The sequence below is a fragment of the Brettanomyces nanus genome, chromosome 1 (assembly GCF_011074865.1).
Source record: "Brettanomyces nanus chromosome 1, complete sequence".
In the NCBI taxonomy this organism is placed as follows: Eukaryota; Fungi; Ascomycota; class Pichiomycetes; order Pichiales; family Pichiaceae; genus Brettanomyces; species Brettanomyces nanus.
Genome location: NC_052374.1, coordinates 2413302 through 2434179, shown reverse-complemented (window position 1 = coordinate 2434179; position 20878 = coordinate 2413302). Strand labels below are relative to the sequence as shown.

Here is a 20878-nt window from a genome sequence, read left to right as displayed (position 1 = left end):
TCATCATGGCCAGACTATCCCAAAAACCGATTCTCGGGATAAGAGAAGGCAACTATGGTAGCGATTCCAGCTCGATGGAAGAGAATTCTTCTCAGGGGTTCCAATACCGTTCCTCTTCTCAATCGTCTCAGTCTTCTCAGTGTTCGGATGCTTATCAACAGAGAAGACTATTACTACAAAATCGACAACTTGCGTTGAAAAACGAATCACATTTGCAGCAAATTTCACGTTTACAGAATCAATTAGCTACTTGTCAGCGTGAGTTGTTGGCGAGCAGACAAAAAGAAGTGGTGTTGAGAGACCGACTTAGAAGATCTGCTGCTACCGTTAGAGACACTATTGTGACAAAGTTTGAGGAGCTAATGGCACAGTTTAACAATCATTTGCAGGAAATAGGCATTGGATATGATGGCAGACCCTATGTTCCATTATTGTTACGAGAGAAGCCAGATAGTAGAGACGAGGAGCCGAAGGCTTTGGGTTATCTAGCTGGCATTAATGAGACTTATCGGAGAAAGAGTAGATACCTGAGGAGTGAGAGTCCTAGTAATACAAAAGAGTGTGACGCGATTGAAGAGGAAGAGGAACCACAGGAAGTACAGGAAGCACAGGAACTGCAGGAACCAAAGGGGGAGGCCGAAAAGAGACCAAAGGTGGACCTGCAGGAAGTACAAATAGAAGAAGATAGTGCTTCTGGAGATACAATTATGAAGAATTCAGATGTGGAGACCGACTCTTCAAATAAGCCCTCATTTCCCAAAGTGGAGCTTCCGCCTGCTTATAAGGATGAACCGGAAAATGTTCCTGAAAAGAAAGAACCAAAACTGCTACCTGCACTTACAGAGACAATTGATAATGTTGGAATACCACCTTTAGAATGTTCCGATCTTGAACACATATCCCCGGAACCTTTGAAGCAATCAAAGGTTTTGGATGTGGAAGGTGAGAATGAAATCAGTCTTTCAGAGAGGAAAAGAAGGCATAAACTTAGTGGAATGGAAAGAGAGCTCAAAAACCTCGAATTTGGAATGCCAGTGGCATGGAAAGAACAAAGAACGATAGAGAATAACTATGAAGAGGCACCAATGGAGTTACCGGATGCAATGGATATTCCTGAAGGAGACCTAACTGAGTCTGATCAGTGTGATGAGGAAGAAAAAAAGCCAAAGGAAATACACGAAATTGAGGAGACAGGCTTCTCGAATAAGCCAATGACAGAGAATCCATTCAGAGAGTCAAGTCCTGAAACAGAGAAGGATAATAATAAGAACAGGCGGAAGAAGAGACTCAGTGGATTATCTAGAGAGCTGAGGAATTTACACTTTGAGATGCCACTCTCATGGAAAGAGGAGACCAAAAAAGAGTCAAAAGAAGTTGAGGACACGAAAGCTGATGACTCTAAGATCTCCGAGATGATGGAGCAGAATAATACATTTGAACCTATTTTCATCAATTCTCGAAGAAGAATTATGGTGGGGTCTTTCCCATCGAAGAAGAGGAAGACTGCTCAATTTGGTAGGAAAGGTAGAAAAACCAGGGTGCTAAAAGACATTACCACTGAGAACAACAACAGGAACCTGCAGAAGGAAGATGATAAGCTGGGAAAACAACAAAAAACAACATCAATCTTCGACTTCCCAGACGACGAAAGCAATAAAGAGAACGTTAAGACAAGAAAGAGAGGAAGACCTCGTAAAAATGCAAGCACGACTACAAGACGTCATCGGGTTAAAGCCTAAACTTACATTATGTATACTATAGTATATTATTTCGCTAAACGCTCATTTTCATCTTGATAGTAGGGTAAGGATGGTAGTCGACAATCTCAAAGTCTTCGTACTTGAAGTCATCGATGTCTGAGATCTTTCTCTTGATGACCAACTTAGGAAACGGTCTTGGCTTTCTCGCGATCTGCAGTTTGAGAGCCTCCACGTGATCACAATAGATGTGAGAATCACCCATGACGTGAATAAATTCACCGGGTTCCATATCACAGACCTTGGCAATCATATAGGTGAGTAAAGCATAAGATGCAATGTTGAATGGAACACCTAGACCCATGTCACATGACCTCTGGTACATCTGACAGTTCAATCTAGGTTTTTCAGACTTGTAACTGACATAAAATTGGCAGAAAACATGACACGGCGGTAATGCCATCTCTTTGAAAGCCGGAGGATTCCAAGCAGATAGAATGATACGTCTATCGTAAGGGTTGGTCTTTAGAGTGTGTATAATATTAGCAATCTGGTCAAATCCCTGATCTGCATAGTCAGTATCACAATCCACGTATTTTGCACCAAAATGTCTCCATTGAAATCCATATATGGGACCCAAATCATCTTCACGTCGATCCTTTAAACCAATAGAGTCTAAGTACTCTCTGGACCCGTTACCTTCCCAGATGTGAACACCTTTCTCGGACAATTTCTTGCCGTCAGTACAACCCGAAATGAACCAAAGTATTTCGTGTAATATTCCTCTGAAAAACACTCTTTTCGTAGTCAACAGCGGAAACTGACCATCTGAAAGGTCGAATCTTAGCTGTGGTGGAGCAAATATAGAGTAAGTGCCGGTCCCTGTTCTATCCTCTCTTTTCTCTCCTTCATCGAGAATTTTCTGGCACAAATTCAAGTACTGTTGTTCTTGAATATTCTCCGTGTCAAAAGTGCCTGAAGGCGTTTCTTGGGTCATTATTAGATGCAAAGGTAGGAAGAACGACGATGAGACGCGTCAGTGAATCACTACGCGTATGATCAGTTATAATTACTTCGCCACAAATATCTATAGATTAAATTACTGCGCCACGTACCAACATTAATTGACTTATCTTTCATTTAGCACTGCCACACATATATTCTTCGACCAGTTGGAAAGGAGGAATAAAGAATTTTCCCTAAGATAGAATTAGTCCTCAGGGAGGATAGATGGATCTTTTTATTCTGGTAAATCTCATTGGCTGGATTTGATAGCGAGGAGTATAGGGAGACGGCGGAAAAATTTTCGAGCCCCCAGAAAGCCAGAAGAGATAGAAGAGAACACCAATAGAGAGAGAACGACTAATGACCAAGCCAATTGAATACAAAATGTAGGATGACTGGTATCGAGATATGTGTTTGAGGTCAAATTTGTAAAGAAAGGGAACCTAGCTGATGGGAGACTTTGGATATCAACCTTCTCTCGCAGGCAGCTCGGTAGATCTTCCCGGTGGATCTTCCCGGTGGAAGTAAAAAAAACTAACCGTGCGAATGACCGAAGACACGGCGAAGCTCCCGCAAGAAAAGCTTGAAACCACCGGCTCTCCAGCCAGTTTTAAAGGATGTTACCCGGTAGCGAGGGAACGTTTGATTATTTTCTTATTTTCGATGAGTTTGCTTTCAACTGTATTTAAGGTGACCTTTTACTTTAGACCTAAATCTTCTAGAATTAAGGTGAACGCTTGTTTTCCAAACGTTCTTTGACACCAACAATAAAAAAAAAGAACAAAAGCATAGGGTTTATTCAGATACTTCCCAACGATGTTCTCCCGTTTCAATAGCCATTCTCTTGGCTCTGCTTTAAAGCGCACAGCCAGGTCGTTCTCGTCTGCCGGCTCCAAGTCCAAACTCTCATCCAATACGAAGAGAGCAATTAATGGCGTTGTCGCTGCTACTGGGTTGACTACTGCCTACGTTCTTTATCAGGACTCCCAAACTGCCAAAGCTATGACTGCTGCAGAGCATGGTCTACATGCACCAGAGTACAACTGGCCACATAAAGGAATGTTTGATACGTTTGACCACGCTTCTATTAGAAGAGGATTCCAGGTTTACAGAGAAGTCTGCTCTGCTTGTCACTCACTTGATAGAATTGCCTGGAGAAATTTGGTTGGTGTGTGCGAAACCAACACTGAGGCCAAAGCCATGGCCGAGGAGTATGAATATGACGACGAGCCTGATGATCAGGGTAACCCACGTAAGAGACCGGGTAAATTGACCGACTATATCCCTGGTCCTTATCCTAACGAGCAGGCTGCTAGAGCCGCCAATGGTGGTGCTCTTCCACCCGATCTTTCCTTGATTGTTAAGGCTAGACACGGTGGTTGCGACTACATCTTTTCCTTGTTGACTGGTTATCCAGAAGATCCTCCGGCCGGAGTGCAATTATCTCCTGGCACTAACTACAATCCATACTTCCCTGGCGGATCCATTGCCATGGCCAGAAATTTGTTTGATGACCTTGTTGAGTATGAAGACGGTACTCCTGCCACAACCTCTCAAATGGCAAAGGATGTTGTCACTTTCTTAAACTGGTCTGCTGAGCCAGAACACGATGAAAGAAAAAAGGATGGTGTCAAGGCATTGATCATACTTACCTCTTTGTACCTTATGGCTATCTGGATAAAGAAATTCAAGTGGTCTCCAATCAAACACAGAAAGATTGTCTTCAACCCTCCAAAGCCTCCTAAGAAGAACTGATCTCATCTTCTTCCATACACCATCTCCATTTTAGTGTTCTGTCCTTCACCTTCGATATAAACATTTATGGTAAGATGTGTATCATCTTATCGTTAGTACTATTCTTTTTTTCTCCTACTTATTTATTTATTTATTGTTACTGATATGAGTAGAAGTTGTAGAAGTAAATGCTTCGCTTTGATTGAATCAACCAACTTTTTATCGCGAGTGCGAACGAATAGCTTCTTTCTCTCTTAAACATGGATTCTGCACCCAACAAAGTGATAGTCAACACGGTTGTCAACGCCAACAATGCGTTTATCTCATCACTGGATCATCTCCCATGTGAGGTGGTTCGCTCTTTGTGGTTGATCCAATCGCTAAATTTGAAAAATGCGAAGATACGTGCCAGACTTCAAGAGAGTTCCAATATTTCTGGGCAAGATGAAGTTCGCCGTTTGTCTAGTTACTTATCCCGAAATTCGAAAGAATGTGAAGCGGAATCACGCCAAATTCGACTGGTACTCAAAAATCACCTCAAGTTCATTGACAATGACCTGAAGATTCTGGACCGACTATGCAAATTCAAGACTTTGAACAAAGATCCGAAGCAACAAAGGAAGAAATTCAGCTCGTTCAAGAAGAAGTTTATAAAAGAACATGCTAAAGAAATTAGAAGTGCCAGCAATTATACGGACCAGCACTCTACAGTCGTGATTCATATTAAGCATCCAATGAAGATCAAAATTAATTTACGGGCTTTGAAGGATACTTCCAGGGATACCAGCGAAAGCACCTCCAAGGATACCCCCAGGGATGATGAGTATGGTACTAATAAAGCCAATGGCATTGTCGATAGAACCGAGGGTCACCAAGACCCAGAGGTTTACTGCTTCTGTAGAGGTCCTTCGTCTGGGAAAATGGTGTGCTGTGATAATCCCACTTGTCGCTATCAGTGGTTTCACTATAAATGCGTAGGACTATATAGTGACCCGGATCCGAAAAGGAAATGGTTTTGCTCGAATGCGTGCCATCACCAATTCTGGAAGAGCGTCACCAGGAAGAAGAAGAGGAATAGAAGCGGTAGATATTAGTAGAGTGATGGAGCGCGAGCGCGAGTAAATTAAGAAGATGAAAGTTAGTCGCAATGAGCAATGGTTCCATCTGCTCTGTTCATGGAGACCACCTTCTGTAAAGCATTTACATCATGAAATTACGCCTTCCAAGCCTAATAACTATCGATGCTTACAACACTCTTTACACTCCTCATGCTTCAATCCCCATTCAATACAACGAGATCACCAGTAAGTTTGGTGTCTCCCTTCCTATCAACCAACTGAAACTCAAGTATGGTCAAGCATACAAGCAGATCAACTCTCAATTCTCGAATTACGGTAAGGCTGCAGGATTGAGCGTCGATCAATTCTGGTACAAAGTGCTCTCTTCACTCTATTCCGATTTTCATAATAGGCTGGACTCAATGCAGTTTGATGCCATGGTCAATAACATAATCACAGCCTTCAAGAAAAAAGAGGCTTACAAGGTATTTGATGACTTTGTTGATGTTGCTCATTGGGCTGTCAAAGAAAAACAGATACCCTTTTGTCTTGCATCTAATGCAGATGCCGGCGTGACTCATTTGGTCATAGATGAATTTGGCATGAGACCTTTTCTCAGCAAGAATGATGTTTATCTTAGTTATGACGTGGAGTATTGTAAGCCCGATCCAAGGTTCTTTGAATATATAATTGAAGATCGATTAAAACTTCAAGGAATGACTAAGGATAGTGCCAGTTATGCTCAAAAAAGAGCCGAATTGATCCAATTTTCTTGGCATCTTGGTGACGAATATGATAAAGACGTGGAAACCACACTAAAAATGGGGATGGGTGCTATCCTAGTTGATAGAGATTACAGCTCAGGGTTCCTCAAGGCAAATGAAACAGTTAAACAACTGGGAGAAAAATGCTACGTGGTGAACTCGTTGACGGAGGTTCGAGACTTATTTAAATAAATAATTATACAATCATCCAAACTCCTAATGCAATGACAATTCCCAAGGCGACAACAGTAGCAACACCTGCACCAGCCTTATCCTTTCCAGTGACAGTAATCTTGTGAGGATTAGAGGTCGAGTCGTAGCCGAGACCTTCATCCACATTACCTTCTGAGGTACCTGTGCTATTATCGAATGGACCAGGCTTAGACATCACCAAGGTGTTCTGAATTACCTCCAAAGCAGATATTTGCTCTCCTAATCCATACACACCGTCCCAATCTCCAGCAGACCAATCCATACCACAGGTGTGCCCATCACTTCCTCCACTACACGAAGCAGCAGCACCGGTGGCAGAATCATCGATTACTTCCATGATTTGATCACTGTAGGCAGGAACCAATCTGGCAGTAGCACCAAGAAAACGGGAAGCAATGGAACGGAAAGATCGCTGATCATTGTTGCATGTCTTTGAGGTCTGGCATTGCCTTTCATAAAGGACATTGTCTGTCAAAAAAATGCTCATTCCAGAGAAAAGACGTCCCACTTCAGTCTGCCATGATTCTTCTTCCGTATAGTTGTACATATATGCACAACCGGCCATTAATGTAGCATAGTTGTACATCCACCGGGTACTTTCAAGGGTGGAACAATTGTTATCGACATTAGCACCATCGTAAACAGAGTAAGAATCATCAGTCAAAGTAGCAAATTGCACATCAGTGATCCAGGTCCAGATGGTCTTGGCAGTCTCGGCGTAGGTGTCGTTTCCTGTGTAACGAGCCAATCTGGCAGCAATATTGAAAAGACAGGCGTTGGAAATGGTATTTTTATAATTGTAACCAGAATTCCAGGTAAAAATCTGCCATCTTAATCCACCGTCACAACTGGCAGTCTCCCATCTGGCCCACATGGTGTTGTAACAACCCTGAGCTAGCGCGAGCCAACCGGGTTTGTCACTTGGTGGGTTAGTGAAATTTCTTTCGGCAGCACCCATAGCAACGAAAGCCCAAAATCCTTGGTCATCGTTACCCTCCGTCAAAGATTGATTCTGCGGCATAAAACTGTTGCCAGTACCTCTCTGAGCTAAGATGGCATCATAAATTATATCTTCATATGTATCATTGTCGCAAAAATACCATGTATCCAACATACCTCCAAAAACTTCACCTGCTTCCCACCAATAGTAAGGTTCCTGGAACATACCCACGGTACCTCCGTAACGGGTACCTTCATAGTAGTCCATAATACCGTCGATGATCAAAGTCGCAGCTGCGCAGACCGATTCCTTGTCACCTACCTCCAAGTCCACGCACGAAGCAAGGGGAAGCAATGAAAGGGCTATGCAAAGTAACGGCAACATTGTAGTTCTTACCTAAAAGGAAAAGCCAGAGAAGTTTACTCTTTGTAATTGAAGATGATCTCGAAATTTTTTTTTTCGCTGTTGTCATTTTCAACTCCACTTCTAATTTTCTCAGCGCGGCGGCTTATGAAGTCATCACGTTTGCTGGATCTATCGGAAACGATTCGTCGTGCTGTTAGTCGCGCCGACTGCCTCTCCCTTATCAGCAAAATTACCAGAAAGGCATTTTATGAGTTGATGCGATTGCGGGAAAAGGGGGGCAAAGACAAAAAGAATGGCAACCGTTTGTTTGTCTATTCGTCCTTCCGTTCGTTGTTCGCCTTTTTTTCTTTCCTAATATCTTTTCGGCTCTCTTTTTCTTATTTAGTAAGAATTCCGTATTTATTCTCATGTCTCAAATCACAGCTTCGCACCCAGAGAACAGCCAGAATGTCTCTGTCAAGGTTAAATTCTATGTATCTCCAGGTGTTCTTTTCAACGACGTGGGATTGGAGTTTATGGAGAAACCTTCGGTTCTCTCCAACAAAGACTCACTCATGAAGACCATCAACAATCGGTTGAAACGCTTGGCCTTGGACAAAAGTGCCTTTCAGGAGATTTGGTCCTTGCTCCACAACAAATCATTCACCGTTAGCATTGCTAGAAGGTCGATGAAGCAGCAGAAATATGTTACACTCAATGGTCCATCGGACTATCAGGCAATGAAGAGAAGCTTGCAAGTTCGACACAAGCTCAAGCTTTCTTTGATGTTCTTGAAGAACACTTCTAGTTTGGAATGTTTAGAGCCAACCACTCCTCCTGCAGCAGCAACCAGGAGAGCTACTAATTCCGCTGAAGAAAGTTCACCTGTTGGATTTGTTCCGTCTTCTCCGCATACATTTAATTTCCAAGATGCAGTTAATGGCTTTCTTAGATGTTCCAATTTGGAAGAGCCTCTTGGCCCGTGCGTAGATTTAGCAACCAATGCCATTAGCGGATTTTTGAGAACGGACGCCGGTAAACAATTGAAGGAAAGCGTTGATTCTGTTTCAATCAGTGCTATCAGTGCCATTTCAGAGCTTCAAAAGCGTGTCGAATCTCTTGAATCAAACCAGAAGCCGACCACAGAGAACGAGATTTTGGAGTCCAGGATTGGTGAACTTGAGAAGAAGCTAAAGAAATTGACATTGGCTAAGTCGGAAGTCGAGAAGGTTTCTGCTTCTACTAGAGCCTTCAGTTTCCTTGGTTCCGATGGCTCAGAGTTTCCTGATGTTGTCCACTCTACTGTTATCTGTGATGGTTGCGACAGAGTCATCCATGGTAACAGATACAAGTGCATGGAATGCTTTGATTTCGACCTTTGCGAGGAATGTGAGAAAGGCCACAAGGAAGAAATGGAACATAAGAGTACTCATCAAATGCTTGTCATCAAGTTGGCCGAGTCTCCAAAATCAATGGCGATTGATAGCTGTGGTAGCTGCTGCCCCCTCATGACTCGCAATATGCCCAATCAAGTTGCCGATGAATTTGAGCAATACTTCGAGGATCAGGGGGAAAAATTGGATAAGTTGAAAGTGCAGGCCTCTCAGTACGCATCTATCATTGACTTGGTTCCAGGCGACGACGAAGAAACAAAAGTGACCAATCTACGTAAGATTATCAATGATTTTAACAATAAAGAGAATGCTGCCTCCTCTACTGAAGTTCAATCCATACTTGATGCGAAAACCAAGTCTGTTAATGGTTCCGAGGGAAAGATATTTTGCTCCTGTTGCCTCCAACAGTCTGGAAGATTACTCAATGTGAGTTTGTGGAACATGACTAATGACAGCTTTGAAAGACCAGCGATTAATGTTGGATTTACTGAAGGTTCCGGTATCAAGGATATCAATGGTATTGAGGTTACTCCAAATAAATTTACTCCAGCTGCCTTGAAGACCATTGACGTCGATTTGTTGGATTATTTCAAAGATCCAATTGATGCCCTCCATATCGTCGACCATCAAGTAGAGACTATTACCCTGGTCGATGGTACCGATAAGACAAAGGTTTATCAGGGAAAGAAGTCGTTTGGATTTCTTAAGAAGCTGCCTGTGAAAGAAATTGTGAAAGAATCGGAGCCCGAATCTCAATCTATGAGCAGCACCTTAAAGTTTCCAGAACTTCCTAGGGATGACTTCGTAGTTGTTGAGCCTGAAAAGGAGAGCATTACTGAAGCTCCTGTGGTTGATAACTCCAACGTCAGCACCAGCGCTGATGCCGATGCTGATGCTGATGCTGATGCTGATGCTGATGCTGATGCTGATGCTGATGCTGATGCTGATGCTGATGCTGATGCTGATGCTGATGCTGATGCTGATGCTGATGTTGCCGAGGACTACGATATTCTCTCCGCTACTGATTACGAGTCCACTTGAGGATTTTCTTTTATAGTTTATATTTATTTTTATACGTGTATGGGGTAATAATTTGTTAAGCACCATAGTGTGGGCTTGCTAAACGCATCTGCAAAGTTGAGTTTATCATATCCTTTCGATTCTCGTCCCCAATTAGTTGCATACATTTGTGGCTCGACAGTAGAACGTGAATCTGCCCGGACGGCATTTTTACCTAATGGGGATAGTGAAAGAGATTTTTTGCCTGAGGCATTTTCCTAGAGACTATATAAACGAAGAACTAATCCCAAAATATTTTTAGGAAGGGATCTTGCAGTTGTTAGTCACATTGATCTGTCCCGGTTCTTGAGATGGGCTTTATAAACCAATTAGGAAGTCGGCTTGGACTGACTGAGAAGAGTAATCCCTCTAATGAAATATCTCAGATCATTCCTATATCTGGAGAGCCTTCACGATGTGATCGGTCAGAATGTCTCAATGCATTCCGCAGCAACTGTTTCAAACTCAACTCAGAAGACGAAGCAACGACTCTCTGGGAAAGTGCAAAACCTTTTGATTTCCACATACTTGTGTCAACGGGGAACCACGACTGGAAGCACGATGCATTCGATTTGCCTGGTACAGTCCTAGAGAGTATTAATGATTTCGACTACCAGAGGTACGGAACGGTGAAATTAAATGTGACTTCCATGGCCATGCCGTGCACGGAGTCTCAGTACAAGAAATTACAAAAGGCGGACGTTCTTATCATGCCCTACTTTGTCTGGGTTAGGGGTATTACCACAGCCAACTGTGATAAGGCATTGGTTGAAGTTCTCGACATCTTGGCCGCTAAGCATGGATCTTTTAAGGACTTGCCTAAAGAGATCGAGGGTGCCACTTTAGAAGCAGATATCTTCAAATCACGCGTGTTTCTTTGTTCCCATCGTACCAGAGATAAGAGATGTGGAAAGACGGCACCAATCATGAAGAAAGAGTTTGACGCTCAATTGAGGGACATGGGTTACTACAGAGATATCGGAGATAACCGTCCAAATGGAGTATCGGTCGACTTTGTGAACCATGTTGGGGGTCATAAATTTGCTGCTAACGTTCTCATATATAATAAGGGGGGAGAATTTGCCTGGTTTGCCCGTTGTACCCCTCTCAACGTGCGTCCAATTATAAACGAAACTATTCTCAAAGGTAAGGTGTTCCCGCAGATCACCAGAACCGCTAAAAAGTACCATGCCGTGAACTGGTAAACACTTTGTGATGTATTCATTTGACGTAACTGTAAATGGTTAATATACATATTTACAATTCATCTTTCTCTGGAACTCTGTTGGCCTCTTTGGCGACCTTGGTAGTCTTGCCAGATTTGGCGGTGGTATCTTCGCCAGAATAAGGCTTTCCATTGAGAGCATCGTCACACAACTGTAACATATTGAGTTTCATCTGTAACCTGTCGGCAGCGTCAGCACCGAGATCTTTGTCTTTCTTCAAGTTGCCTAAACGTTCCAACTCTGCAGTAACAAACTTTCGGCTGTCAATGCTTAAAAGAACGCTGATGATTCTGGCGTAATACTTAATCTCATATTTATAAACGGTGCTATCAACCTTTTTCAACTCGGTGATCACATCTTCCACCATGTCCTGCCTATCCTGAATATCGGCCTTAACATAGTTAATCATCAACTCGTCCATTTGTGGGATTGTACCTGCTGAGGCCATTAATTCTCCGGTAGCCGTTCTCTTCGTGTGAAGTTTTTCGTTTAGGAAGTCGAGCAAATCTTCGATTCTCGATAATCCCGCAAACAATTCTGGTTTATCTGTGTTTCCCTTATCAACAAACACGATGGTTGGGTAGGAAGTAACTTTGAACAAGGCAGTAACATAATCGACAGGTTCGTCGCCCTCTTTGAGAACTTCACCAATGATTACTTTATCCATCTCTAAGTGAAACACATCAGCCAATTTTTCCCACGCATTCTCCCATATGGCACAATCCTCACAATTCTGAGAGGAAAAGAAAATGAAGGCACTTTTATGGTTTTTACTCACCAATCTGTCAAATGAACTATCATCCAATTTGACCACACGAGAAATTTTAGCAGGTTTAGCAACCTCAATTTTTGTGTTTTCCTTGACGAAATTATCCAAGGATTCCAACTCTGTAGTTCCTTCGTACTCAATGGGCTTAGTGAGGTCGTCCTGCTTGAAAAGCTTCAAAGCAGGGAAACTATCAACGTTAAAGCGCTTGGAGAACTTTTTGTTCCTATCACCATCAATTTCAATAAATTGGATCTCTTCACTATCCTTATAAGCCTTCTCTAGAGCCTCCCATGCAGGAGCAAGCTCTTTACAGTGTGAACACCAAGAGGCATACACCTTAACAAAAGAAGTCTTATTAGAGTTGAGAACAACATCGTCAAAATCAGCATCTGAAACTTCAAGTGCGCAGGCACCACTAAAACATGAAGCAATACCAACCAACGAGATGAGTAAACTCTTCATGATAACAATTGGGCTTTAGCTGACAACGGAAAAAGGATGTGTTCGTTATGACAAAAGACACGTCAGTTTACGGTCGTTCAAAAAAATTTGAGCAGATAGATCGGAGCACAGCCGTTATAGAGGGTGAAAAAAAAAAGAGAGATCGATATCTTAGTGGATCTGATCTCTATTGAATCATTCCTCATTGCAGATCGGAGATGCCAGAAAGACTTTTAAATGTACTCAGTCTTTGTGAGCTATGCCATTGTCGAAAGGCTGTAATGAGGAGGCCTAAGAACTTCCAAAAACTTTGCAAAATGTGCTTTATATATGTCTTTGAGACTGAGATCCATAACTCTATTCAACGGGAGCACTTGTTCCATCCTGGAGAGAAGGTGGCTATCGGAGCTTCTGGAGGTAAAGATTCTACGGTTTTGGCGGCAGTGATGAAGAAACTTAACGAAAGATATAGCTACGGACTTGAGTTGGTTCTTCTTAGTATAGACGAAGGCATTGTTGGCTATAGAGACGACAGCTTGGCAACCGTCAAGAGAAACCAATCTCAGTATGATATGCCCTTGGAAATTGTCTCTTACAAAGATTTGTATGATTGGACAATGGATGAGATTGTTGCCTGTTCCGGAATCAAATCGTCGTGTACCTATTGTGGTGTTTTTAGAAGGCAGGCTCTAGATAGAGGCGCTCTAAAGCTTGGCATTCATCATGTAATCACAGGTCACAATGCTGATGATATGGCAGAAACTGTGCTTCTGAATTTGCTTCGTGGCGATACAGCACGTCTAGAACATTCTGTCAACATCTCAACCAACTCTGTAGGGTCTCCAGTAAAGAGATCCAAGCCATTCAAGTACGCCTATGAGAAGGAGATCGTGCTATATGCGCACTATCGTAAGCTTGATTATTTCAGTACTGAATGCACATATGCGCCCGAAGCATTTAGAGGTACTGCTAGAACTTTGCTTAAGAACCTCGAAACAATAAGGCCTTCATGTATATTGGATGTCATTCACAGTGGAGAACAGTTTAAGCTAAAGTCCAGAAGAATACACGACAAGGAGGTTGAAGTGAGAGCTGATGGTTCAGTATCTCTTCCAAGTAAGGATGGAAACCGATGTGAAAGATGCGGATATTTGTCGACAAACCGGATTTGTAAAGCATGCATTTTACTTGAAGGATTGGAGCTTAATAGAGCCAAAGTGCAGATAGACCCTTCCGTTAATGACGGAGCAGCAACGCTCACTAAGACTTTGGAACATCTATCCTTTTGAACGGCCAATTACTTTTCTACAAAACAACTAATACATTCAATCATTTGTACATTTCAAAATACATCCATTTGCTAAATAAAGTAGGACTTCCATAAAACACCCTCGAGATCTTCCAACTGCTCTTGCGTAAAGAACTTGGAATCAATCTGCCAAGTGTCCTGTCTCGTCTTCTTGAATTTACTGAGAACATCCTTTGCTGTTCTGCCCACCAATCCATCAAATGACGAGCATCTATTAGCCAATGTAGATAGAACTCTTGGCATCCAATGAGGCGGCGGAGTAGTATATGGAAACGCTTGAACCAAAGCACCAAGTCCAAGAGTGGCTCCATGGAGCTTGGCCATTTCTTCATTGGTCAATTTTCTTCCCTTCACTTTCTTAAAGGAGGAAACGATTCCACGGAATCGCTGTATACACTTTTGAATAAGCTCATCAGAACTTGACGCAATAAAAGAGTGCACGATGAGTGTGAAATAAGCTGCACCTTGTTCTCTGACATCCAAATGCTTGTTGTAAAGGAAAAGAATGGATTGTTCTACAAGGTCCTTTCTCTGTATATCTGTGATAGTAAGGAAACGGACCATGTAATACGCTTGATTAAATGTAACAAGTTGGATTGACTGAGAAATGGTTGGGTCAGTTAAACCAGCACCATCACAAAGGAATTTGATAATTTTCGCTGTCTCAGATGCATCATATCTAATAGAGGCGATCAAATACAAGGGCAAAAGAGAACTAATGTGCAGCAATTTGCAGGCATCCTTCATATTGTCCAAATCAAACATTAGAGGAATAATATGGTTTCTCAAGAAGGGGAACAATAAGTCACCATGAGATGTCTTCAAGATATTGAGAAGAAGGAATTGAAGCCCACGAACAGTGTACATGTACTCGCTCTCGGCCATCTCCTGAGAACTCATTCCTTCAACGGTAGCTCTAAGCCTATGAACCCTATCAAAATAGGCATAAATACAATCACTGAAAGACTTCGACAATTCTAACGGATAGATTCCCAGGCCATCCCTTGGTACTAAGTTGGCTTCGACATATTCATCAAAGCTATTGAATGATTTCGTAGAGGTATACAACAAGCAGTCAAACAACGTGGAAGCCACTTTTTCCGCCACAATTTGATAAGGATGGGCCAAGGCCCCGAATAAGCGTGAGATAGTTTCGTCAAATTCATGGTACCGATTTAAATTAGACGAGATGTATGCCTTCAGAAAAGCCACACGAGCCAATGTATTGAACGGAGATACGTCACCAGTACTATCAATATCAAATTCACAGATAGCATTGACAATTTGAGGGCATCTACGGAGATCAAAATGGGCAGGAACCCACCAGCAGAATATTTTCCAGATGTTAAGAGTAGATTGAGTAATCTCGTTCTTGAACACAGTAACAAGCCTGGAAGCTATCCGCTGATCAGTATCTGCTAATTTTGAAGGTTCCGTCCTACATGATATGAGCAAGCCAGTGTAAATCTCACTGACGGCTAAATGCGTGGATTTCTCATCTTTCTTGTAGATCTCATCAACAATATCAAAGAAATCTTCGTACTTGAAGTTAGGCGTGTAGCCATGAAGAGACAAGGTAGCCACATAAGACATGAAATATGCTATACCAGGTAAGAAGGCCGTATTAGATTCAGATTCCTCTATGTGAAACCTTAAGATATCCATAATCCAAGTTTTGGAAACATAAGTACCAAATTTGTGAATGGATTTATCGTCTTGACGGCTGAATCCTAAACTTGTCTTCTGATAAGATGCATCAATCACTTTAATGTCCTTGAACCATGAAAGAGTAGGCACCCAGTACTTGCTATCAATAAAGAATTTTGGGTTCTTAAAGTTCCTCATTTCAGCGAAGAAGTGATCAGAATCTGGCTCCTCCAAAACCGCTGACAACGCAACAATGTCAGGCTCTGGAGGTTCAACCGACATGATCTCATCCAAATTATAGTTGAACAGGCCCTTTGTGGTGGCGACATCCAAAATTGATGCCATCCAGATGACACACTTCTTTGTAACAAGGGGATGAACGCCATTAACATTCTTCGCCAAAACCTTCAAAATCTCTGGACTGAGAGTAATCTCAAAGTGGGTATTGAGACTTGCAATAAGCTCTAACGCCTTCAACAAAAATTTCCAATAAAGGTGTTTCGTAGTACGATGAACTGTCCTTGATATAAGCCTCGAAATCAAATTGAAATAAATCTTCTTTTTGGTTTCTTTAGCTAGCTTAAGAGCTCTAATACGACGATCGATATCAGAATCCGGAGGTCTGATACTCTCAACAGCATCAAAGTCCATGAGGCACACCTTACAAGGGATTCTCACATACTTCTTAATAGAGCCGTAGAGCTTCAATGCCAAGGAAGTGATCTGATATTCGTCAATTTCAATAGACCTCACCAATAACTCCTCATATTTCTTGAGATAACGGCTGTTCTTTTCGGCAAGTCCACGAAACTTACGAAGCGAAAACAATCGGAGAATGTTCTGCAGTTTATCTTCATCCTTGTTTGCCAATGCAGATTCCCACTCTTTAAGAATGCCAAAAACAATATACGTGCAGTTCATAATCTTACTCAAGGCAGAGATAAGAACAGAACTGGCATGATAAGAAGTTATATTGTAACTTGACGCAGAAAGCGAAACTAGATCTCTAATAAGAAGCCTGTCAGTGCCAGTGGGAAGTCTTGTGCAACGAGAAATATTTATTCTATTGCAATGGTAAATGGCAGCTCTAGCACCAAAAACAACCCTGCTAAACGGACTGTTGACACCCTGGCAATCAAGCAAACTGACCAAATGGATATTATCAATGAATAGAGGGCAATTAGAGCTGAAATAGCCACAGTTTTTAAGCCAGCCACTAATGGCCTGTATGACGTTACCAATCAATTCAATGGAACCATCATGGTAAAGCAGAGCGCCGGCAAGATCGTGTAGAACATGACCAATTCTCTCTCTAACTTTGTGTAGTTTCACGTACGATGGATCTGAAAGCTTTGTAAAGGTATTGCCATCAAAATAATAACCGAAAGTGTACAAACTGGAAGAACGATCAGTAAGAGACGCATCAATCGATTCGAATTCGCCAGATCCTCCCATCAACGAAGGGGTTGACGTTCCACTGGGCATCTCAGAGTCTGGAACAACGTACTCATCTACAGTCAGACTACTTGACTCCAAAGAGTCCTCTCTATCCACAGGAGCTTCAAATTTTGAGTCAATCTGTTCAATAATGTCATCAGAGTGATAGTCCCCAGGGGCCGAAGTACCACGATCGTCGGGAGTAGGACTTGCAAGTCTTGATGTTGAGCCATCGATAGCAGAAGAAGGAATCATTGAAACAAGTGATACAGTAGAAGCACTTGCAGAGAGACCTGTGGTAGGACAATTGTTGCGAACGCCAGCTCCGGGACCCATGCCTGGAAGACCGGAGGAGTTGGACCTACTGCTCAAAACCTTTGCAGGTTCAAGCATATGAGGCTTGAAGCTAGGATCAAAAAGGGTACAAATACCAGAAATGGCACCATCAAGCATGTTGATATGGTAGGAGAGTTCATCTGTGACGTCCAACGATAGCTTTTGTTTGGGATCGAAATCTCTTATGAAGTCTCTCAACTTCTCCAAAGAGAACTCAGAAACAGCCTCAAACACATCCACAAGAGGATCGACCTCACTAGCGGAGGGTTGATACCATTCAAATTGCAAGTTTGCAATATCAAGTCGGTAGGGATCAAACTGAAAACCACCCCAGCAAGCCTCAGTAACTTTACCTCCATGCCTGTTAAGCCAATCTTGTGAAATGAGTCGTCTCTCCAAAGGTCGAGTGCAAGAGACGCTAGCAAAAGATGAATTAACTAAAAGACTAATCGAGTAGGCAGCCTCACCTTTCAGCAAATTTGTGTCTGTCAGAATGAACTTCTGAAGTTCTGGCAAATAAGGAACAAGATATTTACCTGCACCCAAACATGTACCACAGAGAAGTTTGAGATACCAGATAAGTCTGGCATCTTTACCCAAAACTTCCTGAGTACGAGTAGTACCAGCGCCCTCCGAGATTTCTTCTCTAACTTGAAGAATGAGATAGCCAAAAAGTTTTGGAAGTTGATTCTTGGGATCTCTACGAACAATTAGCTCAGCTATGTTGGAGAAAACTAAAGCGACAAGGTGTTTCACATTGTTCGTAATGTACTCGTAGAATTTGTCAGCGACAATCTTGAAGAGGTCATCACTAAGTGATTCGATAAGAGAATCAAAACAACGAGACATAAGAATAGAAGCACGTGCTTCTATACCATCATCTCCTTCCACGTTGGGAGAATATTCGAGATATTTGAAACAGCCATCACAAAATTGACTAATAAACTCGGGAAACGAGGAAGTTGCAGATTTTAAGGCCTCGAGCTCCAATTCTTGGTCGAAATCAAATTTATCAGGAACTTTGTCCTCGGCAATCAAAAACTCATCTCTCTTTTGGGAAGATTCATAAAACTTAGCCTCTAGGTAAGCCAAGTGTTGACTAGTGAAATTCATAGCAAGCATTCCGCCATCACCCATACCCTCGCTAAGATCAACAAACGGAACCACAGTAGCAACAAGTTTGATTAGTCCAATGGTAAGAATAGTTTTCTGAGCATCATTGGAATCAACACCGGGTACAAGCATTGACAAAAGTCTTGGTAGATGGACTCTGTATACAGGCAGCTGAGCCATATATCTAGCAAGGGCAGTCAATTCACGAAGCACAACATTTATACGATGCGTGGAATTCACAGTTTCAAACGAACTGTAAATATCGAGAAGAACACTATCAAGGATCTGATTAGGAGATATGAAGCACAAAGTCTGAAGTGCAGTCACATACCGACGACGTTGATTTGACGATTTCGACTGAACACCATATAAAATAAGTGGAGTTAAAGTCTCGACAAACTCCTTGGTGACTTCTTCAGAGAGTCTGTAATCTTTCTTTAAACCAGAAAAGTCATTGGAATGCTTAGCAACCAGAGATTTATCAGCCCTTTCCTGTAATAAACGCCTGTGATAAGTAGTACCGAATCTCTTTATCACACGAGAAAGAATTGTGGACCAACTTCCACTATTAGAAGGATGAACCAAGGTTTGGATAGAGCTAGCAAAGGTACGCAGAAGATCCATAACACCACCCTTTTCAAAAGCATAGCGGGAAGTTAGGGAATGAACCAATAAATCTACAAGGAGTTTGACATACCTTGACTGCTTTTCATCAAGCGTCACACGGGTGGTCACTACCAACTGATTGACAAACATACCAAATTGCTCCTTGGTAAAAATACCATAAGTGCCCATAATAACACGTTCAGGATGCTTCGAGCCCTCAGATAATGCGGCTTCAGCAATATTAGCAATAACAGAAACAAGACAGGCAATCTCCTTGTTGGATCGTTGAGTAGCCCAGCAGCTAAAGAGCACGGGTAAGTAATGTCTAATATCACGCTTATCATAGGTTATAGAGCCATCAGAATGTATAACTGGGTTCTTAAAAACTAAAGGAAGCATGACGGCCACCTGGATAAACGAAGTAGCGATCGTCTGATTAGTGTACTTGCCCATGATCCTTTCCATAATTTTGGGAATACAGTCCTCATCGAAAAAGCTGTTAATAGCCAACGAAAACCTCCCAAGTCGCTTGAATCTGAGATCATCAGTCATGTGACTGGAAGCATTAGGAGATGTCATTTGGGATGCCAATTCCTTGTAGATTGGTTCCCATTCGACTTTGAGTCCAATTTCTTTCAACACTTCTTTCTCTTTGATTAAAGCAACGACTACATCGGTGTAAAAGCCGATATCAATATTCTGACCGCGAGAAAGTATCACAGCATAGAATACCTTAACCAAAGAAGCACTCAACGATGCAGGCATAACAAGACCAATTGTAAGAAGATTTTTTAGCTCTTTGGTCCAGTACTTCAAACCAATCACAGAAGCCGACTTATTTCCGACCTTTGAGACAGGAGTGGAAGCAAACATATTCTCGTCTTCGTCATCAGAACTCAAATCAGACTCGTACCAAGAATCTTCGTCATCTTCTTCCTCGTCATCCTCATCTGCTTCACTTTCCGTATGCATCAAAGTCTCAAATCGTTCACCCTCAGCTTGCTCTGTATCGGGAGCTTCTTTCTGAGCTTTCAAGAAATCTTCAGTACTCTGATCTGTCATCAAAGCGTCACGAGCTTTGTCCAAGTCAGCGACACCGATGGATATATTACTCTTCAAATCAAGAGACTTGATCGCAATGTAAATGTGTGTCACTATATGACATAGGTAACGATACTGCTCCCGTATAGATTCAGTTTTATAAGGAAGTAATTGCTCTGGTCTCACGTCCTCTATAGTCCTGGTGGCGTAGAAGGCAGAGTCTCTATTTAACTGTTGTCTTCTCACCTCATTGTCATCATCAGGAACATTAAGTCTGTAACGGTTCAATCTCTGATATTCAATGCTTTGCTCTTCTCGATTGGGCACAGGACTAAAAGGTCTTCGAGGATCCTGCATACTAAACGCCCCAGATCCTCCTCTAGATAAGGTCACAGATGAGATCGATCTCGACACAGGTACAGGGTCTCGTGGGGGATACATATTAGGAGTCTGATCCCCTCTATGAGGGTACTTGCGTTTATAATCCGACATTTGAGATACTATAGAACGAATAAAAGAAGATTAGAAAAGGAAAAATTACTCTGTACTGAAGGAACCAGAAAGACCCCCAATGTCTCAGTTTTCAATCCCCCGCACAATCGCTAGTCAGCACCCCCAGCCTGCCAAATCCGCCCGAGGGCGAGTAAAGGCAAATGCCAAATGCCAAATGCCAAAAGCCAAATACCAAAAGCGAAAATCCAAATCTGAAATTTCAAAATTCTCAGCGCGCGTATCTCTGGCCGG

At 42.2% G+C, this 20878-nt stretch overlaps 11 protein-coding genes across 11 annotated transcripts; 7 read left to right on the top strand and 4 right to left on the bottom strand.

The window, feature by feature from the left end:
* Positions 1-5: 5 nt before the first annotated feature.
* On the top strand, positions 6-1739 carry FOA43_001132 (uncharacterized protein; the record flags this gene model as incomplete). The annotated part of the gene is made up of 1 exon (XM_038921455.1): positions 6-1739. The coding sequence occupies one exon, from the start codon at positions 6-8 to the stop codon at positions 1737-1739; it is 1734 nt and encodes a 577-aa protein (XP_038777383.1).
* Positions 1740-1773: 34 nt separating this feature from the next.
* CDC21 (thymidylate synthase) lies at positions 1774-2694 on the bottom strand (the record flags this gene model as incomplete). Its single annotated transcript, XM_038921454.1, has 1 exon — positions 1774-2694. One exon carries the CDS (start codon positions 2692-2694, stop codon positions 1774-1776), a length of 921 nt encoding a protein of 306 aa, XP_038777382.1.
* An 824-nt stretch (positions 2695-3518) lies between these two features.
* On the top strand, positions 3519-4457 carry CYT1 (cytochrome c1; the record flags this gene model as incomplete). The annotated part of the gene is made up of 1 exon (XM_038921453.1): positions 3519-4457. The coding sequence occupies one exon, from the start codon at positions 3519-3521 to the stop codon at positions 4455-4457; it is 939 nt and encodes a 312-aa protein (XP_038777381.1).
* A 239-nt stretch (positions 4458-4696) lies between these two features.
* FOA43_001129 (uncharacterized protein) lies at positions 4697-5414 on the top strand (the record flags this gene model as incomplete). The annotated part of the gene is made up of 2 exons (XM_038921452.1): positions 4697-5259; positions 5393-5414. The coding sequence occupies 2 exons, from the start codon at positions 4697-4699 to the stop codon at positions 5412-5414; spliced, it is 585 nt and encodes a 194-aa protein (XP_038777380.1).
* Positions 5415-5643: 229 nt separating this feature from the next.
* On the top strand, positions 5644-6450 carry FOA43_001128 (uncharacterized protein; the record flags this gene model as incomplete). Its single annotated transcript, XM_038921451.1, has 1 exon — positions 5644-6450. One exon carries the CDS (start codon positions 5644-5646, stop codon positions 6448-6450), a length of 807 nt encoding a protein of 268 aa, XP_038777379.1.
* A 4-nt stretch (positions 6451-6454) lies between these two features.
* On the bottom strand, positions 6455-7795 carry FOA43_001127 (uncharacterized protein; the record flags this gene model as incomplete). Its single annotated transcript, XM_038921450.1, has 1 exon — positions 6455-7795. One exon carries the CDS (start codon positions 7793-7795, stop codon positions 6455-6457), a length of 1341 nt encoding a protein of 446 aa, XP_038777378.1.
* Positions 7796-8184: 389 nt separating this feature from the next.
* On the top strand, positions 8185-10191 carry FOA43_001126 (uncharacterized protein; the record flags this gene model as incomplete). Its single annotated transcript, XM_038921449.1, has 1 exon — positions 8185-10191. One exon carries the CDS (start codon positions 8185-8187, stop codon positions 10189-10191), a length of 2007 nt encoding a protein of 668 aa, XP_038777377.1.
* Positions 10192-10520: 329 nt separating this feature from the next.
* On the top strand, positions 10521-11414 carry FOA43_001125 (uncharacterized protein; the record flags this gene model as incomplete). Its single annotated transcript, XM_038921448.1, has 1 exon — positions 10521-11414. The coding sequence occupies one exon, from the start codon at positions 10521-10523 to the stop codon at positions 11412-11414; it is 894 nt and encodes a 297-aa protein (XP_038777376.1).
* A 52-nt stretch (positions 11415-11466) lies between these two features.
* FOA43_001124 (uncharacterized protein) lies at positions 11467-12666 on the bottom strand (the record flags this gene model as incomplete). Its single annotated transcript, XM_038921447.1, has 1 exon — positions 11467-12666. The coding sequence occupies one exon, from the start codon at positions 12664-12666 to the stop codon at positions 11467-11469; it is 1200 nt and encodes a 399-aa protein (XP_038777375.1).
* Positions 12667-12863: 197 nt separating this feature from the next.
* On the top strand, positions 12864-13934 carry NCS6 (nucleotidyltransferase; the record flags this gene model as incomplete). Its single annotated transcript, XM_038921446.1, has 1 exon — positions 12864-13934. One exon carries the CDS (start codon positions 12864-12866, stop codon positions 13932-13934), a length of 1071 nt encoding a protein of 356 aa, XP_038777374.1.
* A 71-nt stretch (positions 13935-14005) lies between these two features.
* On the bottom strand, positions 14006-20626 carry FOA43_001122 (uncharacterized protein; the record flags this gene model as incomplete). The annotated part of the gene is made up of 1 exon (XM_038921445.1): positions 14006-20626. One exon carries the CDS (start codon positions 20624-20626, stop codon positions 14006-14008), a length of 6621 nt encoding a protein of 2206 aa, XP_038777373.1.
* Positions 20627-20878: the final 252 nt, after the last annotated feature.